We start from the raw sequence: 27,450 nt of genomic DNA on the forward strand, positions 1-27,450 counted from the left end.
TCTTGCAGCTTGCCAAGAAAGGCGACGATAAAAGTTACGTATAGTTAGCTTGACACTGTAACCCACCACTTGTTGTCATCACCACCTCAGCAGGCTGATTGGACAATGAATTGTGGATTTGGATGGCCCTCAGCACTCACAGACTTCCTGCGAGCACGCCCACAAAGTCCACGAGTCTGCGAATGCAGTGAAGTCTGGACATTTAGTTTCGGCCTTGGTGCAGAGTTCAAATGTCACAGTCTTTCTCAGAATCGTTGACTCTACCTCTAACCACAATATTAGTCACATGAGAACATGAATAACAAGACACAATAAGTCGCAATGCACATTTATTGTCATTATACAAGCAGTTTGGTCTCCTGATCATTCACAGACATCATGTGACAATAAACGCACACTTTATCATTCGGTACTTTAATTGACACTGTAAACAGGGAGAACTCGCACCTGTTCATCTCCGACACAAGCAGGCAATGCAAGCCTCTGTAACACCACCTCAGACTGATAGAAATACAAAAAACATACCATGCACTAAGTTGTACATACAGCCATCAGAAAGCCCCAAGGACCAGAGAGTCCCCTGCCACCGCCTACGGTTGTTTAACTTGCTGACATTAAGAATTTATGAGTTTAAAGATTCTTCTGGCGCTCTCCTTATGCGACTGCAACATGTCTTGAGAAGTGTTACAGAGGAGCAAACAAGTTGCTTTGTTGATACTTGCTTGTTTGTTGAGATATGGTTGCATTATGCAAGAGAAGAGGAGATATTTTCACTACAAAAATATCACATCTCAGGCATTTAACCGGGATTCTTTTAGGAGGTAGCATGGCCTCATCTTTTTTATATTTCACAATAGTATGATTCAGACATGCTTTTGAGTGATTGTGCACTCCTCTTTGCTCTTGAACCCTATAAGATATGTAACAAAGGTGTTTATGTGCATTTATTATGAGTGATATAAACAGCTTTATGACCTTCTGCTACCCTAAAATATGCCCAGTGAAGTTGCTGCTATTCATCCTCAAGTGTTTAATTGACTGACACAGTTTGAGTATTTGTAATAAATAAAAACATAAATAAGGTAAATTACATGTCCATAATGCACAACATTGACCTTATTCTCCTTCCCATACACAGTTCAATCACTCCCGTATTGATTAACAATGATTGGATATGGCTTAGAACTAATTCACCTCTTGGACAGCATATTAATTGTGGTCAAACTGCCGACTTCTCCTCCAATATAAAGAGGAAATTGATTTGCCAGTGTGTTTTCATTGTTATTCTTGTGGCACGCTGTTGTTTTTCACCCGGGTGAGAGAAAAAAAACAGTCTGGGGGTAAAAAATGGACAAGCTGGAACAACAGCATCGAGCTGCGGCTGCGGACGCTAGGTGTCACCCTTGTGACTTTGAAATCGGCCTGCCCTCCACAGGATGTGATGGCGGCTGAGGAGCGCGCGGGTGAAAGAGAGGCAGGCAGGCTGCATGGGAGGGGGTGTGTGTGTGTGTGTGTGTGTGTGTGTGTGATGGACCTGCTGCGACCGACTGTCGCTTCTGTCTGCATGAGAAGATTTCAGAAAAGGTGATGAGAGAATATGTGCAGAGCAACTAGAGGAACTTTACATCCTCCCTCCTCCTCCTCCTCCTCCTCCTTTTTTCTCTCCCATCTGCAGTTTTCTTATGTTGCTGTCTGGCACGTGACAGGCGTAAATAGTTCACGTCACACCGAGCCTCGCTGTGATGATGTCGACCTGAGTTACACGCAGACAAGTGAGAAGGAACGGACGGAATAATAGCTGATAATTGATTTGTTGTTTCTTTTCTCATGATGATTAGCGACAGGCTGGAGGTCAGAGTCCACCCACCTCATTATTAACCTTTATAAATGTGGACTTTGCAGCTGACAAACATAAACGATTTAATTACAGTGAAGGCAGTTTATTATTTTTCATAGGATGGAACTATTCTGTTATTAAACCTGCTCCCATTATAGGCCTGTGTCTGCTACTGTTCATCCAAAAGAAAGCAAAACTTAATTTATTAGCTGTCAGTCATTAATAGAAACAGGTGGTGGTGGTGACCTTACATAAACCCACTGCCCAACACGTGGTCTGCCCATTTTAAATAATACAATATATGATATTTAACTCTGTGTGTCCCATGGGGCGGGGTGTAATTGATATGGAGGCTCAAGGGCAACATTTAATAGGAAAAGAGGTTTTATTTTGGACGTGTACGAAAAGAAAACGTGGGCTATTGTGTATTGATTGCGCCTATGGCAATATTTCCTCCCAGCATGCTGCTACATGGAAACCATAATCTATAATGTTTATTCATGATTGGAAATCGCCTCAGCACGGTGCCTGCTGATGGTTAAGTTCAGACATATTGCACTGGAGAGCCAGGTTAGGGTGCAAATGATGTAACATGATGCGTATAGTTGCAACTTAAAACTTAAATTATGCTGCAGGAGGAAGTGGGAAATGCTACTTTGGCTCTGTGGTGATGCTATTTGCTTTGGTACAAACTTTGCCATGTCACCGGGGGTCAAACAGATCCATACGAGTCCACAATAACCCCCAGGATCCTCATTGAGAGGATCTGTGTTGTAAAATATGACTTGTTACAAATAATTGCCTGTTGCAAGAGAAAACAAGGTCAAATCAGTGAAAAGTTATCCTTAGCATCTCCTCTGTGCCTCCGCTGGGGGAAATTAGTCTGCTCCTCTTTCTTTTCCTCCCTGTAGCACCCATGACACCCTCTCAAAGACCCCTGTGCGTCCCCCAGTCCCGACTTTTGGACGCGCTCCTCCATCGATCATCTAATACACAGCTCCGTGTCTCAACTTGTACGCTGTAATTGCCCGTTGAGTCGTCCATCTGCAGAAGAACAGGTAGTTGGCCGTGTTTCATTGCTGTACTTTGCCCCACCCACCAGCAGCTCCCAGCCCTCCTGTGTAACCCCTGATTGGCTGAGGGGATTGCAGGTCCTGAGACTGAGCGCTCAGCTCGGAGCTGCGCGTCCGCCAGTGTGCACCAGTGAAGCGAGAGGAGCGCTTGTTGGAGTCAACTAGACAGCCTACTGGCAACGAGTGGTGATTTCTTTTTTTCTGCCTCAACCAGGCTGGATATAGGCTACTGTGCTTCTACTTTGCTGCAGCCCAGAATTAAATGCGTTTTGTACATACAGTAGCCATCGTTTCCTCCCCACTGGCTACATTTTCAACGGATTTTTTTAAATGTTGCATGGACTCATTAGCGGGATATGTGCAGCCTTTTTACCAAGACACGAGGAAATTAATTAGCAAGTAAAAAAGCTTCAAGACTTGCGGCCGGGGTGAAAGACTAAATCTGCTGGAAATAAAAAAGGTAATCGGGACTTCAGTGATGTGATGAGACATTCCTGCAATCACACCCATGTTCTTTAGGCAAAGATATCCGGACTTAAGCTGTTGAATAATTTTGTGACTGCAGCTGCTTTTAGCTTTTTTTTCCCTCTCCATCAGATGTGCAGTTTGAAAGCATATAGCCGAAGAGGAAATTCTCTCACTGCTTGTAATATCTCACACAGAGCACAGATGTTTATCCAAAATGCGACTTAAATCTTTGCTGGCATCAAGGCGGAGAATTGAACACGGACTTTTTTGAACCCCATGACTTCATCTGCACGGAAGATTTAAACATTTGTGGACTTGGCTCGCAGGAATTCACATTTATGCAGCATTTTTTTCGTACCCCCACTCTTCTTTTCAGCCCACTTGAAAATGGACAGTTCATCATATGAGTCATGTGTAAGACCAGTTTTGCCGCTTGAGAAGAGCTGCACGGATTTACACGGCTAAATCACTGTTGTGAGAAGATTCAGCATGTTTTCACAGATCTGTCGTCCCCAATGTTTCGCCCGCTGCAGTAGACCGGAGGATGTGCTCTGCCCGAGAAGAGTAAAATAGGCTGAGGCACTTGTTACAATTATAGCTTTCGCACCATGATATAATTTGCATACACGAGAGGTTTTCGTCACCTAAACACTTTTTTTCTGGACATTTGAATGAGATGAGTCATTTGGAACATTTTTCCTGTTTTCTCTGACGTGCGTACTTGTGCGTAATTATCAAGCTCTTTATTAGGGAGAGAAAAACTCAACAGGTACAATGCAAACCAAGGAGATGGAATTAATACAATTAATTGCTGTGTTCCTCATATTTTGGGTCGGGGCTGAGGCTGTTATCAACCTCAAGTATGGAATAAACGAGGAGATGAAGCCCGGGTCAGTGATTGGAAACGTGACAAAGGACGCGCTAAAGCAAGGATTTCAGATTGCACCGCAGCCCCCGTACTTAAGGGTTATTTCCAATTCAGAACCACGATGGGTGGAACTCAGTCCAGCCGGAATCCTTACAACCCAAATGAAAATAGATCGGGACGTAGTTTGTCGGCAGAACCCAAAGTGCATTATTTCCCTAGAAGTGATGTCAAACTCTATGGAGATCTGTGTCATCAAAGTTGAAATTGAGGATTTGAACGATAACGCACCCAGATTCCCAACGAGCCACATTGACATTGAAATCTCCGAGAATGCCTCCCCTGGTACCAGGTTTCCCCTAGAGGGGGCAAGCGATCCGGACTCGGGGATCTTTGGAGTGCAATCATATTCCATCACCCCAAATGAGCTTTTCGGACTAGAAATAAAGACCAGAGGGGATGGGTCCAAAATTGCTGAGCTCGTTGTGCAAAAATCGTTAGACAGGGAGACCCAGTCCCACTATACATATGAAATCAGCGCAGAAGATGGAGGAGACCCTCCTAAGATAGGCGCGGTCCAGTTAAACATCAAGGTGATTGATTCTAATGACAACAACCCCGTTTTTGACGAGCCGGTGTATACAGTTAACGTGATGGAGAACTCCCCCATCAACACATTAGTCATAGACTTGAATGCAACGGATCCTGACGAGGGCACTAATGGAGAGGTTGTGTACTCGTTCAACAGTTACGTCACCGAAAAAACGAGGGATGCGTTCAAAATTGACCCCAGAACCGGGATCATCACCGTCAACGGTGTTTTGGATTATGAAACGGCGCAAATATACGAGATCGACGTGCAGGCCAAAGATTTAGGTCCCAACTCTATCCCAGCTCACTGCAAAGTCACAGTGAATGTGATGGACACTAACGATAACCCACCTGTCATCAGTTTACTCTCACTGAACACGGAGATGGTGGAAGTGAGTGAGAACGCGCAGCGTGGATATGTCATTGCGCTAGTGAGGGTGTCAGATAAGGATTCTGGGGCAAACGGCAAAGTGCAGTGCAGGCTGCAGGGCAATGTTCCGTTCAGGCTGCAAGAATATGAGAGCTTCTCCACTATACTTGTTGACGGCAGGCTGGACAGAGAGCAGAAGGACACATACAACCTGACTATCCAAGCGGAGGACAGTGGCATGCCTCCTTTACGCGCCACAAAGTCTTTGGTAGTCAAAGTCACAGATGAAAATGACAACCCTCCCCAGTTCCTAAAGCCACACTATCAAGAGATGGTGATGGAAAACAACCTGCCCGGCTCATGTCTGCTGGCGGTATCAGCAGAAGACCCGGACCTGGGGATGAATGGCACAGTTTCCTACTCCATAGTCCCCGGTGAGATTAAGCACATGGATGTAAACACATATGTCAGCATAAACCCATCAGGCCGCATTTACTCCATGAGATCATTCGACCATGAATACACCAGGACTTTTGATTTCAAAGTTTTGGCCAGAGACAACGGCAACCCCTCTTTATCGAGCAACGCCACGGTGCGTATTGTTGTCCTGGATGTCAACGACAACACACCTGTGATGACAAACCCTCCGCTGGTTAACGGCACAGCGGAGGTGTCCATCCCAAGAAACGCAGGGGTCGGTTACATGGTCACCCAGGTGAAGGCTGACGACTACGACGAGGGGGAGAACGGGCGGCTGACCTACACCATCTCAGAGGGGGACAGGGCTTTCTTTGAGATCGACCAGGTGAACGGTGAGGTGCGCTCCACCCGGATGTTTGGAGAGAACGCCAAGTCCACCTACGAGATCACAGTGGTGGCGAGGGACCACGGCAAGCCCTCCCTGTCCGCCTCGGCCTACATCGTGGTGTACCTCTCACCAGACCTGAACGCGCAGGAGCCTATTGGACCTGTCAACCTGTCCCTCATCTTCATCATCGCTCTGGGCTCTATCGCAGCCATCCTGTTTGTCACCATGATATTTGTGGCGGTTAAGTGCAAGAGGGATAACAAGGAGATCCGGACGTACAACTGCAGGTACTGACTCAAATCTCGCCTGTGTGTGTGTGATTGTGTGTGTGTGTGCGTGTGCATGTGAGAGAAAGAGGGAGAGGGAGGGAGAGCGTGCGCCCGCGCGTGTGTCCGCGATCGTGCCTGAAACTGCGAGTTGTGAGTGCATTGCTTTTGTCATGCAGCATGTAGAGGCCCGAATGTGAGGACTGCAGATTTTTTCTTTTCTCCCCCACAGATTAAACGGAGGCAGAAAATGAACCCGACTGCTTTAAATCAGACACATTCTGCTGAGGCCCACTGTTCCGTGTTAAGGAAACGTGATTGATTGATTTAATCCTTCCATTGTAGCCAATTGACTCATAAATATGACGGTTCAACTGTCATGTTCAATTTGCGGGTGTGTTGCCGGACAATTAACGTCCCACTGGTTCAATAGCTGTCCTAGACATTTATTATTTAACGTCCACCATGGCTGATTGGCTGTTATCAGCTTTAATCCAGTGTGATTATGGACAGTCCTCCAGGATCACTCAGATTCGCCTCTGCGTTCTCTCTGCACCAGGGAATATCTGGAGCAGTGAAATGAAATAAAAATAAATGAAATAAAAGCATGTAAACCACATCATCATTAACTGTTTACCCAGTTCTTCCAGGAAAGGAGCAGATTATTATTTTCCGGACCTTTGAATATTGAACACTCTTGTTGTGTTTATCAATCTGAACATCAGCTCTGGCTTTGATTTCCCTGTGCCACATTACCACTATAAATTTACATATAGATTGGATTTGAGAGTTTAACCTGAAGCTATAATCATATTTTGCTCCAAACATAATTTTGTTAATTCGAAGTTAACTCGGGCCATTTTTCAAGCATGTAACCATGAAAAAATATTCTTAAACTCTCCCTGAATTTCTCAGATTATTCTCTCAGTATAGATTAGAGAGCGTGTTTTTTATTTTATCATTCTCATGTGACATTTGGTCATATTTTTTTAACATTTTGTGAAATGCAGAGCTATAATTTCTGCCTTTATATTGTTAAAAGTAAGAGCCCACATCTCCTCTTGTCACAGGAACACAAAAAACACTCCAAATGTTGTTATTCAAACCTGATTTAATATAGAAAGATACCACCCTGTTGACATCTCCATCACAACAGCCACTTTATGCAGTATCATATTTTTAATGGCAGTTCTACATCCTGTTCAGACGAGAGGCAATGACAGACAACCACAAATTCCAAATTCCAAACTGCTCTCAGTACTTTACTCTGCTAGTGTGAGCCACTCTCCCTGCTGGGTGCTTTAATCAGCACTGATGTGTTCTGCTTCTCAGCCGCCACCTCAAATATGAGGAGCAGTTATCTCCAATTTATTGCTTGTCCTCTGTCAGTCTGTCTGACTCTGAAGATTTCCCCCTCTCTCCCTGATTTCAATTTGGGCACAGGGTGGAGAGACAACATGTTAAAATGATAAATGAAAAAGAGATGGAGTATTTTCTACTCTTGCAGCTGCCCATTTTCTTTCCTCTGAATCAAGGGGGAGCAGAATGGGAGGAGGGGGTGGGGGGGCAGGGAGCTGTTTTGAAGATGCAATCTGAAAGAAAAATGAAATAGACAAACTGCAGATTTTTCGAAGCGACAGAGGATTAGAGCTGCGTTTTAGTGAGGAACAGAGGCCAGTGGGGGCTAGTGTAGCAGAGACATTGAAGAAGCAGGAACAGAGACAGATATTGCAATTTCATGGGTAACTATAGTTTTGTTGTGGGCTTAAAAGGGAAAAATAAACCATATGGTCCGTGCCGTAAGGTTAAAAATGGCCTCCTCCAGAGTTTGAAGTAATGCAGATGGTAAAAAAAACATCAGAAATTATATGGAATATGTTAAGTGGAGTTTGTAGTCATCACTATAGAGAACATAGCATCTGTTCTCCTGTGGAAAACTGCGATGCTGTGCGAAGAATGGATATTTCCCCCCAGTCTGAGGATCCTTTGATAAAACATGGCTGTGTTGCTCATTTGCTCTTATTAAAGTCAAAATACTCAGTTCAAGTTTGCAGCAGCCTCCGAGAGCAGCTAAATGAATTTGAATCTGCAGTTCTCGTGCACGCCGTGCTGCTCGTGGGTTCGCTTGATAACAAAAGGAGAAAAAAAAAATGGAATTAGTGTGGGTTGTGTGCTTTGAATATGATTGCATATACCGGTAGTGCTGCTCAGTATCAGTGTGTTCTTTTGCTTTGCTTCTGTGGTTTTGGCATGTTTGCATATTGCCTGCCTGTTTGTGACATGTCAATTGTTGAGCATGCAAATGCAAAAAAACAAGGGATAACAGCTCCATTGCAGGCTGGGAGTGGGGAGTCACTTTAAATGTGCTGTTCCACCCCTGGGCACGGCAATGAGCGGTTTGTCTGGCACCCACAGTCGAACAGCGCCCTAGCTGGCATGGCGAGCGTGCTTTTTGACCGTGTGGACGGGGAGGGGAAGGCAGAACACTGCTTTATTGAGTCTGTTCAGTTTCTTCTACTTGCGCAGGGTGGCGGAGTACTCATATGGCAACCAGAAGAAGTCCAGCAAGAAGAAGAAGCTGAGCAAGAACGACATCCGCCTGGTGCCGCGCGACGTCGAGGAGACAGACAAGATGAATGTGGTGAGTTGCTCGTCTCTCACCTCCTCGCTCAACTACTTCGACTACCACCAGCAGAGCCTGCCACTGGGCTGCAGGCGCTCCGAGAGCACCTTCCTCAACGTGGAGAACCAGAACTCACGCAATGCAGCTCCCAACCATGGCTATCAGCACCCGTTCACTGGGCAGGGCCACCAGCAGCCAGACCTCATCATCAACGGCATGCCACTGCCAGAGGTGAGATACAATCCGCTGTGCTCTGTGCTTGGCTGCTTTTGGTGTTCACATGCAGGAGAAAAAGGGATGTTTGGTATTAAAATTAATTCTCATGACTAAACGTGAAGAAACGGTCAGCTCCATTAGATTTCCCTCTTCATTAATCATCATTAATAGGTCTCCTCGATCACGCTGAATCCTTAGAATGAGCTGTATAGAAGCATAGCAACACCTTTCAGCACATCTCAAGGTCTAGTGATATTTAGCATTCCACCGTACCACAGATTATAATGTCAGTGAAATGTCTCCCTGCTATTGATGGATAGCTGAGCGATCTGAAATGGCACGTGTGACGTTCTGTCAGTCGATCTGAGTGGAATCCTTCAAGGCATTTCGAGGGGCCGAGACACCGAGGCTGACCTGTGACTGGGAGTGCTTTGCCAAGCAGAATTTGGAGACCTGACAAAGTGGATTATTTGGCCTCCCTTACTCCACTTGTTGTTGTTTTTTTTCCTTTATTGTATTTGTCGGTGCTGAGCTACTGCAAAAAAGAAACAGGAGTTTGAGCACCTGCCAGATGTATTGACCCCCCTAATCAGCTCCACCACATGTCATTTCAGGTGCGAGCAGAAAGAATAATCATTGCCTAAACCCTAAACACTTTATCTGTGTGTTGTCCATTTGGCTACAGTGTTAGCGCATGGCTGCTCTGCACAGTCAGCCATTGAATTACCCTGACATACCATGCATGGCTCCAGCAGAGCAGTGAAGGTCTGACTTGAAAGACTATTCAGGCTGACAGAGTGTATGCAGACCGGCTGATCTTTAGTTTATAGATTTTTTGTACGTATGAACTGCTCTATTGGATTCTTTTGGAAACCCTCCTCATGACCCACTTCTCCTTGATCCCACGGGAGAAAGGGGCATTTATGTTTGTGTGTGTGTGTGTCAGTGTGAGGGTGTGTGTTTGTGTTAGAATGTGTATCACTCCCACAGACAGCGGCAAATAAGCTCCAGCTCCATGCACACACACACTCTTGTAATTGATGACTCCAATCTCTGTTTGACATTCAGTGTGAGGAAGGTGGGGGGTTCGGAGCGCGGGTCTTAAAACAAGAAACACAAGATGGATATTGATGTATTGACTGGATGATCCAGAGAGATCCAGGCACCGGTGGATCCTGAGGGGTCAATGAGACCTACTTACAGGCATGCTGATTTACTGGGCCTGTCTGAGCTGGTTCTGACTGAGTGTGTGTGTATGTGAATAACACAGGTGGAAGGACTGAGGAATGTTGTATGCGGGGGGAGGTTGTTCTGTGGCGTTATCCGGTCAGTGGAGGCAGAGGTGGGGGGATTCAGCAGGTACACGCAGTGACCCGTGTGCTGTGATTGTATTTGCTGGTAGGCAGCGCTATGCAGGTCACCACCAGCCTTTTCCTCAGCCAAGAAAATGTGGGTCTCTGGCTGCACAAAGAAATCAACCGACGCTGTACAAAGCTCCAGCGAGCATCCTGTCTCTGTGGCTTAACCATCCAATAAAAGCACATTTGCCGCAGGATTAGGAGAGCCTTTATTTGTTTCAGCTAATGAAAAAGTGAAGAGGGAGACAAATAGGGCTGAAGATTGATTTAGATGATTCCATATGCAAAGCTTGGAGTAGTCTTGATGGAGCTGTGTGAGGGCAGATAGAGAGATAAGAAGGGAAGGAGTAAGTGAGGGTGAATGAGTCTCAGTGCCAGGTGTCTGAGCCCCCGACCACGTTTTCTCATTTGCTTCGAGGCAGTTGATTGGCTTGATAGAAACCGGGCCTGTTTAGCATGCAGCTTCCATTGCTCTCCGCCTTGCACATGATGTTGACAAACATCTCTTTGACCCGGCCTTTGCATATTTTTCCCCTGGACTGAGAAGAGAGAACGTGTGTGTGTGATGGAGCAAAATAGCGGTAGCAAGAGCACGCCTTATACCCTCCAACAGAGTAACCCCAGCGCAACAACAGTTGTCATTGTTTTCTTTCCTCCCCATTGTGACATTTGCAAGAGACAGAAGCTCTACAGTATGTACAAATGTTGCTCTTAAATAAAAAATGTTCTCAGTATAATTACAATGCCATTTATAGCACAAACAAACAGCAGTGAAATGACTGATAATTGCTTTGTTACAATGAGCAAGCTTGGGCTTGAAACCACTTGACTCCACAAGTCCTCAACCCATATCCCATTGACTGGCTAGGACACACGAGTGGCTGCACTGTTGTGATTACTGAGGCTGCTTTGTCCCCAAAAAATTGTTTTCATCCTGAGGGCAACCTCATAATTATCCATGATTCATTTATCCTCGGCGGAAGAGCTTTTTGTTTTTACACCAGGGCACTGTGATAACTCTGTGTTTGTTTATTTTACAAACATGTAGATTAAAACGATCATCAGAATGTGGGTTCGGGGTCAGATTAGGGTTTGCTAATGGAGGTAAAGAGGATATGTTCTCTCGTGTCTGTTTGTAAATTCTGTGTTTGATCGATGCAAAGTTCTCCTCCATTGTTAGTTTATGTGGGGCAGTGCACATCCTGCTTATGTCAGAGCAGCTGGAGTCGAGCTTTTCCTGCTTCAGACAAAGCACGCTGGCGCACACACACACACACACACACACACACACACACACACACACACGTACGCACACACAAACACGGCACACTTGGCCAAGATAACAGTGACAGGTCTCCCCGAAGGCCTCATACCTGCAATTGCATTGTGTATATTGCATTCTCCCTTGTGAGAATGTGTACCAGCATATATACCTCCCTGAACATCGCTGTCCATTGTTTTGAAAAGCATCAGCTGTGAGATGTTTGTTAGACCTGCCTGTGGTAGCACTAATATGAACGCTCACAGGAGAATAGAGCTGTCTTCCATGGCTTAATTATAGTGAATCACTTGGAGGGGGAGACAATTATACAGTAAAGGAATGGCCTTTGGCTAGAATGTTTTTTAATTTGTAATGTGTACTAAGGCTTCTCACACCTGTGATTCCAGATAATGAGCAGAGCAGGAAAATAAGATATCTTACTTTATTGATTATTCAGGTAAGAGATTTTTCTTTCACACATATGAATAAAAAAGGAGATGAATGCGTTTATAGGAGGTTGGACTTTGCACTACAGGGTGTAAAATGTTCAGTGGCCAGTGCGCTTCATAAGTTTAGTTAATTGATAATCGATACAGTCATCCTCCACATGCTCTCTGCACTGTTTCCTCAAAGGAGCAGTGTGTAAGTTTAGGGGGATTTAGTGGCATCTAGCAGTGACCATGCAACAAGCTGAAACTTCTCCCGGTTCGAATTCTGTCAGTGTTCTTTGTGAGGAGGTTTTTATCAGGAGCTGAATTATCCACAGAGGTCTCTTCCCCTCCGAAACAAACAAACCTGGGGTCTCATTTATAAAAAAGTGTGTAGGATCCATGCTAAAAATGTACATATGTGTATGGATAAAAGCTAAAATGGCATGAATCAAAAAATATTCTAGTTTCAGGCTTCCACCCCACAATCTGTGTCGCCAATTTCCTGTTTCCAAAATGTTCATAAGCATGGGTCAGAGTTTTTCCCATCAAGTCTGTTTTTATAGATCACAAATTTTGTGTGGGAAGTGGTGTACGCCTCTTTCAGGCCTCATTTTGTGCGTACGCAATGTTTTAAAAATGAGACCCCTGGTGATTAAAGCTGGTAAATCACTGAATTAAGCAGTGTCATGTTACAAATCAGTGTTTTTTACTGTGCTGTTCGGTTTGTCAGAGACGTTCCGCTAGCCCAGCACCTGCTAATGCGTGCTAACCTTTTATCTCTGCTAACTTAAGATCTGGACGTTAATTAGGTTTCTGTTGAGAGTCGAATTATTTCATGGAGGTCTCTTCCTCTTAAAAACAAACAGACCCAGTCATTTAAACCGGTAAAAACACTGAATAAAGCAGTTTCATGTTACAAATCAGTGTTTCTCCTGTGCTGTTTGGCTTGTTCCACTAGCCCAGCACCTGCAAATGAGTGCTCACCTTTTTTCTCTGCTAACTTAAGATCCAGATGTTAAGGAGGTATTTATCAGGAGCCGAATTATCCTCAGAGGTCTCTTCCTTTAAAAAACAAATGGACCCAGTGATTTAAACCGGTGAAAACGCTAAATAAAGCAGTTTCACGTTTCAAATCAGTGTTTCTCCTATGCTGTTCGGCTTGTGAGAGACGTTCCGCTAGCCCAGCACCTGCTAATGTGTGCTCACATTTTTTCTCTTATAGCTCAAGATCCGGACATTAAGGAGGTTTTCATCAGGAGCTGAATTATCATCAGAGGTCTCCTCCTGTCAAAAACATTTTATCTTATATTACATTCCATATCTGCTTGTACACCCCCCAAAGCCTACACACTGGACCTGTAACACTGCAGCTACAGGAGTCTCAGCGATGCTATATTTTCATGTGCGCCACAGTGTCAGGTTCAGATTCTGACAAAAGAAAAATGGATGTACATTTTTGTTTGTTTGTTCAGTTCTCACAGTCAATCAAAGGAGCCTAAATGAGAAAATGAAAATTGAAAAAAGGGAAAGAAAGCAACGACTGACAGGGTACTCAGAGCACCAGTCTTGCTGTTTCTCCCTGTTAGTAAAGAAGACGTTTTGATATTGATGTAGGAGAGACAACAGGGAGTGGTTTCAGCGAGGCTGCACATCCCTCGCTATCACTTCACATCAGGACAGTATGCATGGGAGCATTCAAACGTGTCATATTGAGCATGCAAAGTAGATGTCATGCTGTCAGCGCATACTACACATCTGTTGAAACTGCCAATCTCCCCCCACACACGTACTCACGAATACACACGCACACACAATATTTCTTATGGAGTGTCACATTTATTTGAAATATGGGCTGTGACATTATCATTTACATCATTATGGCCGACTCAGAGAGGGAAAAAAGAGGCATAATCAAACATTGTTGTGATTCTGCATTTAAAGTACTCTTTTAATGTTGTTTTGATATTGTCCTCATTCTCTGCTGTTGAATATACGCTCAGCTCTAAATGTTGCTAATAAGATTTATGTAATAGTTTCTGTCATTGCAGTGTGAGATTTTATACAACAGCTCGAGTGTTAATGAAAAATGTACATATTTAGTGCAGTTGCTTACTGTTTTTTTCTCAGTGTAGGAAATTTTACAGTATATGATATAATCCATATTTTCCCTTCATCTTAGCAGCGTCTCATGGAACAGCGAGAAACGTCTGGAGGTCTTTTTTAGTCAGGCGCAGATTTATATTGGAAATTCTAAAATGTCTCTCCACAGACTGTATCTGGCAGAATCATTTAGCTTTTGTTTGTTGACTTGCACACACTGTGATTGACAGAAAGTAGAGAGCATCAACAATTGGTTGAAAGTGTAATTGGGAGATGACAACACGGAAAGCAGAGAAATCACAAAGTGAAAGTAAAGCTCGTCTCAGCTCTCACGTTGTTGCTGAATGCACACATTACTGCAACAGAAGACTCTGGCTGCAGCTTCTTTGAAAATGTAAAAGTTCATTGCCTGATTTTATTTTAACAGTGTCTGACAGTCAGCTTTGTATTCACAGTTTTCAATGCCATTTGGAAATGAATAGAAGTGAATGAGTCTGACATTTTCAGCAAAACTAATTGAAAAATATCCACAGTCTATGCATTTAAAACAGGGTGAACATTAGACTTAAATGAAAGAAACCTCCTGTCATTTGCATGTGTACGTGCACAATGGTGGCAAATCAGTCCCTGTCTGCTCCCAGGGAACCAGATCCCTGCTTTTGAATACAAAATAAAAATTAAAGGTCCTGTAGACAACACTGAGCATTAATACAGCAGCAAACAAATATTTGCCATGCAAAAACATAGTGGAGTAATAGTGTCCTGAGCAGAGAATGAAGTCACGATACCTTTGTGTGTGTTCAAAATGGAGCTTCTTTTTTGTTTTTTGGTAGACAGTCAGGCTGTGCGCACATGTTAGTGCATGTGAGTGTCTGAGCGTAGCTAATCGCCACCTCTCTGCACTGCACTCATACGGCTGTTACCACTGATATCGGGACAGCGTTGTTGCAGAAGCATAGCGCCACCCTTCAGTTCTTTCTTATGTTAACACTGTTAGCTCTGTTAGCATTATTGCTGTTGTTCATAGGTGTAGATTCTGAGGGGGATACAGGGATTTGTCTGCCCATTTGAAAACATGACAGTAGCAGAGAATTTTTATTAATATTAATAATTCATACATAAAAATTCACCAGAATGCAGGAAAATTTGCTCAAAATTTCCTGAGGGTCAACCCCCACTCCCCAGATTTCATATGTCCCTCCTCAGTTTTACAATGAAACCATAGACCTTGTAGTTGTTAGCACCATTGGCATTGTTAGCACAGTCAGCTGCTAGCTGCCATCCCAACACCTCCATGTTGAGAGCTGTGTGCAGACAACCTCTGAATCATCGTTACCCTCTGTATGTCGTATACAGCACCTTTAAGATTATTTTTTTGTAAATGCAGTGGTTAAGTGATCCCTTAAATCTAATCTAAATCTATCTAAATTCAGTATTTAGCACAAGAATTGTCTATGACTAAATCGAAGACGTTTCCACCATAAATTAAAGCAGAAAAGGTGCAACTTTATACATAAAAATTCCCCAGAATGCTGGAAAATTTGCTCAAAATTTCTTGGGGGTAACCCCCACTCCCCAAATTTCATGTGTCCCCCATAATCTTACAACAAAACCTAAGCCCTTGTTGTTTCAGCACAGTTAGCTGCTAGCCGCCAGCTTAACACCTCCATGTTGAGAGCCGTGTGGAGACAACCCCTCAATCATCGTTGCCCTCGGAACGTTGTACACAGCTCCTTTAATATTATGTTTTTCAATAATTAAGTGATCAATTTAATCAGTCTTAATTCAGTATAGAGCACAAGAAGCTAAAATAGCATTTAGTCTTGTCAAAAACCTTCATGAGAAAAAACAGCCAGATTCTCCAATGGGGGAAAAAAACCTCTTTTAACTATGAATAGTTTGTCAAAGAGATAGACAGACTAATCGTGTTGGAAGAGAAACAACAGATATACAGATATTGTGCAATAAGGGAAGGGATACATAACTGCTTGATCTTAAAAGCCAGTGTTGTTGTTTTTTTATTTATTTTTGATGCGTTGGAAGAGTGGGAGGTGTATGTTGCATTCTTTAAAGTCTCCTCCTTTCAAAGGATTTGAGAAAGAATCGTTTCATCTCCAAAAGCTTCAGATGCGCGCTGATTGAGTGGCAGATGAACCTCTTAATTATTTAGAGAGGTTATTTGTAAGGCAGAGACTTCAGAAATGCTCTGCTTTTCAAGTATCAGTGTTTATAAGGTGAAATAAAGCCTTGTCTGTCAGAAATAAATTAACAGAGTGGCAGCGATGTACCCGGCGCCCTCTTTATTGCATTCCTCAGCTGGCTCCTCCCACCGTGTTTAACACACACAGCCGCTGAAGCTGTAGGGTGATTTTGTGACATTACTCAACAAGATGGTTTTCACTCCATGCACAACCTGTGCTAGTTTTACACTTGGTTGAGTTTTTATAGCCCTGACCCCAACCCGCAACACCCCATCACTGCACGTCATTTTCGATGTTGCAGAGGTACAATGAAATGACATAACAACCCCAGGCAGCCAGTCACAAGCAGCCGGGCCGCCGGGTTGCCACCCTCTCGTCGGGATCAGAGCATCCAGCCAAAGAGCTTATGAGTCAAAACACATGAGTGACGGCGTCTGATGTACACGTGTCACTGTATGTGTCCTTAACCACATGTGACTGGTGCGGAGCATGCAAAGGGAGTAATACTGTAGAGCAGCGGCGAGGCCTGGAAAAACGAGGAGAGACAGAAAGAAAGAGAAGAGGGGAGAGAGGTCTATTTATAGAATGCCAATGATTTTCCTCAACCTGTATTGCTGCTGCCTGAAACATGTTATTTTTCTCTGTAAAATGTGGTGTTAGGATGAGGAAGAGATTTTATTGCACAAACCATATCAGCCTCTACAGAAAGCAATAATGTCTCTTTTTTATTGTCAGTGCAAGATGTCTTTTTGCTCTGGAAAAAAACAAACAAACAACAACAAATATTATGATTATTTCAACGTATCTGCAAACAAGGTGTTATTAGCAAAGGATAGTGGTTCCAGTATAAATTTTCCACCAACTCTATTTCCTTAAAATCTTGACAGTCCGTGATAAAATCATCAAACGGCTGAACATCTTGATAACATCAGCAAACTATATGCGACAGCAGACGTCGTGCTTCAAGCTGTGCGATACACCAGAGACACACAAGCGCACAATCACATCAAAATAAAAAAGTCAAATCATATGGTACTAATCAACTTAATCATTCATCCATCTTTCAAGATGATTTTGCTTGGTTCAAGACGACAGCACTGAAAGGGAAAATATATTTTAAATGACTTTAAAAGCTCCATCATGTGGAAAGAATTAACTTTCTTGTAAACCTATTAAACCTCACAGGAAGGTTTTTTTTAAGTGGAGCCAAAGATAGGCACATAATGGTATTAGCCATCCAACGATTTATGTTAAAAGATTTTTACTGGAGACATACCTAGATGCAAAAAGGGGGTATAATGGCATCGGGCTTATGCGTTGATGGGTCCGCACGTAAATGAGAGAAGGCTAAATGGAGTGAAGGAAATGGACGTAGTGATGATGTTTATCGCTGGGGAAGGGGACATCATTACGCACCTTGTTAAGCCCTGCAAGCAATGCTGCATGGACGTAATTACCCATTTAAATGAGTTTCCCGCAGCGTTGTTTTTTTTTTATTCCTCAAATTAAACCCTCAGACACAAATATGCAGCATTCTGTTTTCTGTCATGGAAATCTAAGTCCAAACATAGAGGACGGCAACATGGAAATTTACCAACAATCATAAGCAGCCTCTCCTCGTTTTCTCTTGCAAAGTTTACATGTCAGCCCCCTGCAGATTTTACTGCAAAGTAAAACTAAGGTGGAGAAAACTAATAAAGCCAAACAAGTCTCAGGAAAAGTCACGACAAGGGAAGGCTCCAGGAGAATAAGAAAAGAATAAAAACCTCCCATCTCTCATTAATGCAGATTCTGCAGCCCGTGGTTGAAACTGCCTGTAGTTACATTAATATAGAATAGAAAAGGTCATGTTTAAAAACACAAACCCTAAGACTTGTTATGGCCAGGAGTGAAATCTATTTGCAGTGGAAGCTCACAATACTATTTGCTCTGTCGTATCCAGTGTATGTCAAGACGAATGTGCATGCCTCCGTCCCTCTGGCTCAGAAATATTAAAACAGTCATTTGTACGATGTGTATTGGCATGCAGTGTTAGAGAAACATCAACGCTCCTTCACTGTACTTGTCCTTCCTCACAGACAAGAATAACAAGGGACCCATCAGCCTTTGGTGAAATTATTATTTTTTCTTTTCTGATCTGGTGTGGAACAACAAAACTTGAATGTTTTTCAGCAAGTAAACGAAGTGAGAGAAAAGTAATTACAATTCTCTGCTAATGACCATTATGATTTCAGTAGGCCAAAAACTAATTTCATCCAAATGTGCAGAGAGAAAAGGTAATAATTAAAATTCATGGGTATCAGGTTTTGCGCTGCCCTGCTTTGGATGAACCTCAGGCCTGTTGCCACACTGTTAAGAGAGTTCCCAGGGCTTTCTCCTGAGTGCTGATGCTATGCTTTCTGAGCGACAGGGAAGTGGGGGGAGGGATTCAGTGCAACATTGTGAAAGGAAACTTTTCCAAGCAGCCAGCTCTGACACCAGGGAAGAATGACCTTTCCAAGTGTCCTGTTTTTTTTTTCTTTTGGTCTAAAACAAAGCAGGAGCAGGAGGATGTTAGTTAGCATTTCCCCCATCAGATTAAATGTCAACTTCTGCATGCATAATTGTAGAATGGAAAGTGAGGAAGACTTGAAGTGAACCAATTTGCTGGTGGATAGATGAATCCTGAGCGGAGTTATTCACTGCATTGCAGATGTTGTCACGATACTTTTATACCGCCGTCACCTGCCTCCACTTCGCGGTCTTTATTTTTGTGATCTGTATGTCAGCACCTGGCTTCACAGTAATTGCAACATCGGGTGAAACTTAATTCATCTGGAAACAAAAAGCATTATTCCTTTGTCACTACCTTTTTTTTTTTTTAAGAGTTTCAAGAAGGCAGACAAAAGGGAGCTGGCTTCATTGTATTACACACACAAATGCTGCATTATACCTCTGTTTTGTTTGCTCCAGTGGTTGAGCAGTCTTTCCTGTTTCTCCCCTCCTTTCATTTCGGCAAATTCATACAGCGCTTTTGTTTCTAGACATAAACCTGGATGCGCATTAGGGAGCGCATGTATGGGATGTTTGATGAGCACAGAGGCTGTTGGCAGGCGAGCCACTATAGCAGCAATATCGGCCGCCTCAGAGGCATGCAGCAGTATGGCTGGAGGAGCAGCAGGGTAGCGTAATTGTGCATTGTTCACCCACAGAACAGAGGCAGAGCATGTAATGAGCTGTAGCATTTTCACCCAGCCAGCCTAATGGGCTATGACCGAGTATAGGCCTCTCAGAGCCCTCGCGCTCCCTCTGCCCTGTGTGGCCAGTGTCTTGGGCCTCTTCTTTTCTTTTCTCCCATTCTGCCCCCTCCTTTTCTCTGCCCGATCAGCGTCAACCATTCCTTCACCCCTGTTATCCCCCTCCTTTATCTCCGCTCCCCTACCCATTGTCCCCCTGTCTGAGGAGATGGTGGGACCCCTAATGTGTTCAGTGTGTGGCTCCTTTTCTCATTCATGATGTCTGTAAAGCTCTAAGCAGTCAGTCTGATTCAGGCCGACATAAATCAGAATAGCTCATTGATGGAGCGCCGTGTGCAGTGTGATTACATTAAAAACCCAAACACAGCATACAAATAAAAGTTCAGGAGGAGAATTTGCTGATGTTAGGTGTAGGGGATTTGTTGTTAGAAGTCGGCTTATTTTTTCTATCAAAGGCTGTTTTGCATTTTGATTATCTAGTTTTCCTGAAAGCAATTCAGGTGGGCCTGTTTCGCTCAGGTTTGTTTTCCTGGGATTAGGGCTTTTCAGAAAGGGCCCAGGCTTATTATTTACGCCCATATCTAGTTTCTAGGGAGGCGGGAAACCATTTCTTTGCTCGAGTGATACCAGGTCAAGTTGGAAAGACAAGAATGTGTGCCAGGGAATAGATTAGATATCCACTCTGGGCTGAGCTCGGAGGATGAAAACACTACTAATGATAATAGTTATGATTGCCTTGCAAGGGAATTGATAACGACTTCGCCCGCCTCTTTGTGCTCTCTTATGGCATCAGAAAACAATATTCAGTGTTCAGTCAGTGTCTGGCTGCCGAGCACAATGGGACGTCAGTTTTGACTTTCCCCTCACGTCCACCGTTTGACATACCACAGCATAGACGGCCAAGTTAATGAATGAAAAGCACTTGGCCTGTGTCAGACTGCTCCGAATGCAGCGCTTTCCCCGGTAACCTCCTCAGTTCAAGATTACTCTTCTGTACCTGTTACTCTGTTTGAGAGCTGTTTCCAGTTCAGTCTTACAGGGAGCCAGTGAGAAGGCAAGGCGACATGTATATACTCGGCAAAAGGAAGATTGCTTCTAATCTTTGTGCTTTAATAAGAGAGGCTGACTACTCTGTCGGGGAGCACGGCAGGAGGGTCACCGCGGAGCTGAGTTCAAGGGCCCTTATCTAGTTCAGGCATTGTTACATCAAAGTGGGCTGTATGATAGATGCATGCACACATGGGAGCATGAACACACTGTTAATTTTAGAAAAAAAGTCTTTAAGATTCTTCTCTGTGAGCCATTAAGGGAATATTAATATGGCTCATAAAAATTACAATAAGAAAATATGACATTTAGGAAATTAACTTATTTGCTTTTTTTAATAAGAGTTAGATGAGATTAGAGCTAACAATTATTTTCACTGTCGATTAATTTATTAATCTTATTTTCTTGATGATTAGATTTGCTGTTTTGTGTGTAAAATGGCAGAAAATGTTGAAAAATCCCAGTCAGTGTTTCTTAAAGGCCAAGATGAGGACATTAAAGAAGCTGGAGTAAGAGAAGTTTGACTTTTTTATGTAAAAAAAAAAACAAAAAACAAAACCTAAAACATTTAATCGATTATCAAATTAGTTGGCGATTAATTTAATAGCTGAAAGAGAGTTATTAGACGCACATTAAAAAACAGCGTCAGTAAAGAAAAGAAGAAATGAGTCCTTTAACTGGGAAATAAGTTAGCATTTTAGCACTCCCAGTTCCCTCGTCTTAAGCCCAGTCAGACCAAAGATTGGCAATGAGACGAGTTGAAACAGGCAACTACTTGAAATGCGCCGTTCTGCAACGTTCTAAAAACCTGCCGGTTCACACCAATGCAACTAGATGAAACTGTGTATCATCTCTATGCAACAACTCTCTGTGCCTCCGTTCTGATTTTCAGCTTTTCAGGTTTATTTTCTGGCTGAATATAATTTGTAGCTTCTTAAAATATGAATGAGGATAGTGATAGTGAGATACTGGCTACAGCTGTGACGAAAGGCGACAAATAAACAAAGCAAGCGTCAAATGGACTGAATTCATAATAAATACGCCACAATTATATAAGTAAGCAGCGCTTAGTTAGTCGCAGCAAGCGAACACGCCGTCTTCGGTCATTGTGACTTGACCAGCAGCCTTCACTACAAGTCAATTTACTGTTGAAACAGGTGATGTGCTTTACGTTCTAATATGAGCCGCCAGCGATTTGACCAGCTTAGTTGCAGGTGACACCATCAGCCAGCTTGAGTCGAGCTCAGACTGGCCATTTAACACCACTGCAACTTTTCTCTGCAACATTCTAAGACATTTTCGTCTCGTAGCAAATCACTGGTTTGAACCAGGCTTTTAAGTCTTTGGGTTTTTGGTTAGATGCCTGAAATAACGTCTGTAGTTATGTGTCTTATAAAAATGCTGTTGCTATCAAGTGGCTAAATGAAACTGCAGAATGTCATCACGCCGAACACGGCTTTACAGCTTCTGGTGATTGCATTTACGATTTATAAATCATAAAAGTGGAGGTTATTTGTGAAGATTAACTCGCTGAACAAAACCTGCAAGTATCATAAATGTTTGTTTGCCACCGAGCTTATTTTTTCGAGAGAACTAGAGTGATACTAACTTCCTTAGCCTACAAATAAACATCATACCTGCCGCAGTCTATTTAACTCACAGATATTAGAGTGGTATTGATCTTCTCATCTAACTCTCAGCAAATAAGAGTATTATTCCCAAAATGTTGAACTATTCCTTTAATTTATTGCTGCTTAAATGTATGTTTTCCTTGATTAAATGTTATATTCTAGCAAATTGGAGCTTTGTTTTCTGTTAGTTTTCAGCATTAGGCCTAAATGTTGTTTATCCTAAATGTTACAGTGTGGCTGCCCCCTTTTTGTTTGTGTGCGATAGGACAGCGGACGAAATACCAAGGGTGGTGGGGGGGATGACGGACATGGGAGTTGGTGTTCTGACTTTTCATTTGTTTGCTACCCAGTAATGATTATTTTAGCCTCTAAGCCCCAGATTTGGCCTTGTTTTGCTGTGGGAAGCAGCATCAGTGGGGACAGAGCAGCCTTGCCCTGACTGAGAAGCTTGTCTGTGGCTAAGCTGGTTGGCAGTGAGAGTCAGGTACATGGCATGGAAGACATTTTGAGTGCAGTCACGGGAGGTCAGCCGGGAGCAGAAGGCAGAATATTCAGTGTAGGTGAGGACGGTTTTGGGTTTTGTTACTACGTGTGTTCGCTTGGTGGCTGAGTGAGAGCATTTTCTAATTATAGACCTCCGTTGTTTGCCTTGTTAGTAATGCTGGTAACAAGCCAGTCGCCAGCTTGCATGAGCAACTGCAGAAAGCTGACTTTTGGTTTAATTTGGAGGACTAGCTATAATCCAGACTAAGTCCCTTAAAGCTGAAGCCCCCTCCCCCCCCCTTCCCCCACTACTGTTGGATTATGGGAGTCTTTAAAAGGATAAGGACCTGCTTATCACTGCTTCCCTCAACACTTGTTTGGGACTTCAGATGTGGGGGAGGACGGTTTCATCGTCACCCGACGTGGCCAGTGCCAGATATGAGTCATAAAGATTAGGCATCTGATGACTGAGATCAATGATAATCACAATTTATGGTTTTTAAACCCCCACAGTCACAAAGGCATATGGATCTGAGCATATGCCTGCGCTCCCACCCCAGTCATTTTCATCAGTAAGTTGAGTCTAACTGAATGAAGCAGCTAAATCAGATGTCCTGCAGCACTTTATGCTTGTTGCCTTTAATCATTTTCACACAGACATTCATGAACTGTTTGACTCAACGGCTCCAGCCTTTGTTGCGGGGAAAATGTGGATCTGAGACCAGGGGAGGATCAGAAATCACTGATCAAAGCTATGATGACTGAAACCTGCAATCAGCCTCGATTTAACATTGTTTCCATGTTAATCAATTTTCACAAAATAAGAATAGTAGACAGAAAATGAACCATCTCAGTTTTGAATGGGTCTAATAATAACATTAAACATTAAAGCATCATACTAATGTTTTTATCATTAATCTTTAAAAGGAATTTAAAGGAATGGCTTGACATTTTGTTGTTGTTGCCAAGCAATCAGCGCAGACTGCAGTTCACCACTGCCCAGGAAATAGTCCAGTACAAAGCCCTCGGTAAAACCACAAGGTGCTTTTTTTTTTTTACACCTCAGGTTTTGAACAGACATGATACAATGTGCAAGTTTATCGGTGATTTTTAAAGTTGTTTCTCACCAGTGCGATGCAAAAATGCAGTGCAAAATTTCCATGCAGGTGACAACTGTGCAGGCCTGGTGCAGAACTAATATTTCATATTGCCGTGTTCCATTACCGTTAAAAAGTTTCCTCCTAAAAAGTGCCCGTGTCCACACCTAACATCAAAAACCTTTCTAGACAGTGAGTTTCAAAGGGGCTAATAATCCCACCCAAAATTTGATGCTAAAGCTAGCTGCTGCGGCTAGCACCATTCCATGTCCAACATATCAGCTACATTAGCATCGTCATTGTATCCCAGCTGAAGACGTTCCCCCTTTTTAGCGGCAAGCTAGATATGACCTGAAGGTAGACGCCAGTTGGAACAAAGGTTTTCTTGGGACAAACATATATTGTTCTGCAAGGCTGTGCAAGCAATCATAAGAACCCACAAGATCAGTTTTTATACATTTCTGTGAAGAATCAGTCCTTTCTGTGAAATGGCTTTTAGAGGTGCATTTTTCACCTTGGACAGAGGCTAAGCTAAGCTAAGCTAACTGTCTCCTGAGATATGAGTGGTATCAATCTTATCGTCTAAGGCTACATCCACATAAGGGAACGATCACACCGAAATCAAACACTAGAAATGCGTTGCCAGTAAAACCACTGTTTTCCTATGATACGGCGCGTCTGACCGGCATTCAAGCGTCTTTTTAGATGGGCGTTTTTTCCGGCGTCTTTTTAGACGTGCAATTTTGTAGATGCACGTTTTTAGACGCGCGTTGATGCTGAAAAGTTAAAATATTTTCAACTTTTTTGAGCGTCAGACGCCAGTAGCTAGCACGCATTGAATAAGCGCTTCCAGCGTTTCAAGTGTCTTTGAAGCATCCGTGTTTCTAGCGTCTCATTGATGATCACCCCCTAACTGCTGCTACGTTTACTCCCACTGTTCACACTACTCCTGCATTTCCAGAAACCTTAAAAGGAGATTTTTGAAAATGTCTTTGACCCAGTTTTAGTATGAAAACTCGGGAGCTGCATTTAAGGGTGTTTTCACAGCTGCCCTGTTCTATGTTTTGTTTACTTCCTGGATTTTTCACACGTGGAAATTCTGACCAATCAAGAGCAGCTTTCTCATGGAAGGCATTTTATCTGGTCCACTTGTAAATGCTGCCGTGAGAACATGAACCAACTCTAGGCAATTATGTAACTTTGAAACAAAATTAGTCCCTGATTCAGACCAAATCAAGTGAACTCTAGGTCTGAAAGCACCCTGGGCACAAATGGAGACTTTCGATAATGATGACGCAGACACCTACGCATTTGCTTTGCAACTACTTTCAATCTATGATATCAGCCACCTTGACTGCATTATACTCGTGTTACTTATAGTAACAGTTCCACCTCGTCGTCAGTCCAAGCAAATAAATCTTACGATTTTACTTTTTACCATTGCTGTACTTCCTTCGTCGTATTTTCTGTACCTAAGCAACCAACCACATATTAAACTCTCTGCTGCTTATTTACATCGACATTCCCAGTGTACGGAGATTATCTCTAAACTGTGTTTAAATACCTGGGTGTACAAAGATTGTTTTCATTTTAAAATGAAAATGCATTAGTGTGGTTGTAGCCTAAGTCTCTTCTAGAACATGGATGAGCTTATGTCCAAAAATGTCAAACTATTCCTTTAATGCTGCTCTGAAAGAAATGCAAACGAGAAACATACATGCAAAAACTCAAAACTTAAACAACGATTTTGTTTAAAACATAAAAACAGTGATCTGTAGAGCGGCTGCTTCACGGTTCAGGTGACATCGACAAACAAAGACAGGAGCTACAGAGCCATAGGTTTGTCCTACCAGTTTGAGGCTGTTTTTATCACTCCCTGCTAATGAAGTGTTGTTGGGGCGGGAGGGGTCCGTCAGTGTCACAACAGGGAATAGAGACCAATCTAGCACACATAGGCATATGTGTTGTTTGAGATGCTATATTTGAATGTGAGTCTGTTACTTATCTCATTGGGGTGTGATGGTGGCGAGGTGAGGGAGCCGAGTGAATTCCTGGTGGGATCCAGGCTGTGAACCCTGAGCTCTCATCTCGGGAGCAGACTGGGAGTTACAGAGAGAATCAGGCCACATGAGGGAGGAGGGGGGGTGAGTGTAGAAATAGAAGTACCTCTGTGTGAGCACTTGTTTACCTCAGTGTCAACATTTTTGACTCAGCTCATTAACCTGTGCACCTGGGTGAAGCAACACATCTCTCGCTTTCTCTCCCTCTCCTTTTTCTCACAATTAATAATGATAACTAAGGGTAAGCATAAATACATCACACGCGAGCTAATGAACAAATGCAACAACAACAGGGTGACGGGGTGGCTATCACACCTCAAAGGCGGTGAATCGATTTCAGCTGATACCAGTTCACAGATACACCCTGTAGCACTTTCCTCAAATCTAATCACAGATCCATTGAAACTACGTTAGCTGGGAGTCTACTTGCCATTAAAATGGGTTTTCAATTCCTATTATTTTGAGAGCATTGGTTAAAAATGAACCGAGTGCAGAGGTAAAGTAACAACCATTCGTCTTCCATCTCTGAAAGATGGAAAAGGAGAAGAGTCTCCACGTTCATCCGAGCTCTCCCCTCCTCTTATCGCTCCCCCTCTCTCCTTCCTATTATCCATGCAGCCAGCATCCTCTCTAAATTGTTTTGCATGACCTTTGCTACAGTAGCTCTAATTATTACCATCACACAGGCCCTGTAAGGCACACAGCTAATTATACTGGATTTATCTGAAGGGACATTGGTGCCATTCTTCATAGGCATGTCTTGGCTACCGTCAGTGCGGGTGATCTAAACCCAGAATAAGGTTAATTTGGGTAATACAGTAATAGTAATTAGAGTCACAATAATTACAAGCATAGTTGTAATAACAATGAGGACCAGGTTATTAGTAATAGGGGTCCAAATTAACTCACTACATATGCGATACCTTATGTAATTGAGAAGAAGTGTGTTGCCAAAAAAGAGTGAGGGTGAAAAGTGCTGTGCAATATGCATAATGACGTTATTATGTTGCCGGCTCCTCTGAATCGATGTTTGACAGTGGTAGTTGAAAGATGTGTTTTCAAAAGCATTGTGGGATTACCCGTTAGTGTAGGTACCAGGACCTCTAGTCATTGCATCTCATAAAGAGTTGTTACTAGAGGAAGCGATATTTTTCAAAGCTCCAACATGAATGAAGAGGGGCAGTTGGAGCCGTCTTTTGGCTGGCGGGCAACTCATGTAATGAGCCTAAGAGGGTTCCAATTATTCCACTTGCGATCAAAAAGGAGAAGGGGATTACTTCTCTTGCCTTTTTTTTCTTTGACATTTTACACAGTAACATCTTTTGATAGGGGCTGGGGGAGAGAGGGAGGAAGAAAAAAAAAAAAAAACGATTGCTAGTGAGCGCCTGATAGTCTTGAACAGGCTCCAGCAGTACAGTCCTCTCTGTC

The 27,450-nt window shown here is 43.1% G+C and overlaps 1 protein-coding gene across 8 annotated transcripts in view; it reads left to right on the forward strand.

Annotated features, from left to right (window-relative positions):
- The first annotated feature begins 3,018 nt into the window (after positions 1 to 3,018).
- The window catches only part of pcdh19 (protocadherin 19), a 69,327-nt gene continuing 44,895 nt past the window's right edge, over positions 3,019 to 27,450 (forward strand). For 2 of the 8 annotated variants that reach the window (XM_033633034.2, XM_078169444.1), the window contains exons 1-2: positions 3,019 to 6,299; positions 8,787 to 9,132. In XM_033633034.2, the coding sequence (XP_033488925.1) occupies positions 4,153 to 6,299; positions 8,787 to 9,132 (2,493 nt within the window). In that variant the 5' untranslated portion in view covers positions 3,019 to 4,152. The remainder of the gene's footprint in view (positions 6,300 to 8,786; positions 9,133 to 27,450) is intronic. The other 6 variants (XM_033633036.2, XM_078169446.1, XM_033633035.2 and 3 more) reach the window with 3 other exon arrangements.

This window comes from Epinephelus lanceolatus, chromosome 7, assembly GCF_041903045.1.
Source record: "Epinephelus lanceolatus isolate andai-2023 chromosome 7, ASM4190304v1, whole genome shotgun sequence".
NCBI classification, from domain to species: domain Eukaryota; kingdom Metazoa; phylum Chordata; class Actinopteri; order Perciformes; family Serranidae; genus Epinephelus; species Epinephelus lanceolatus.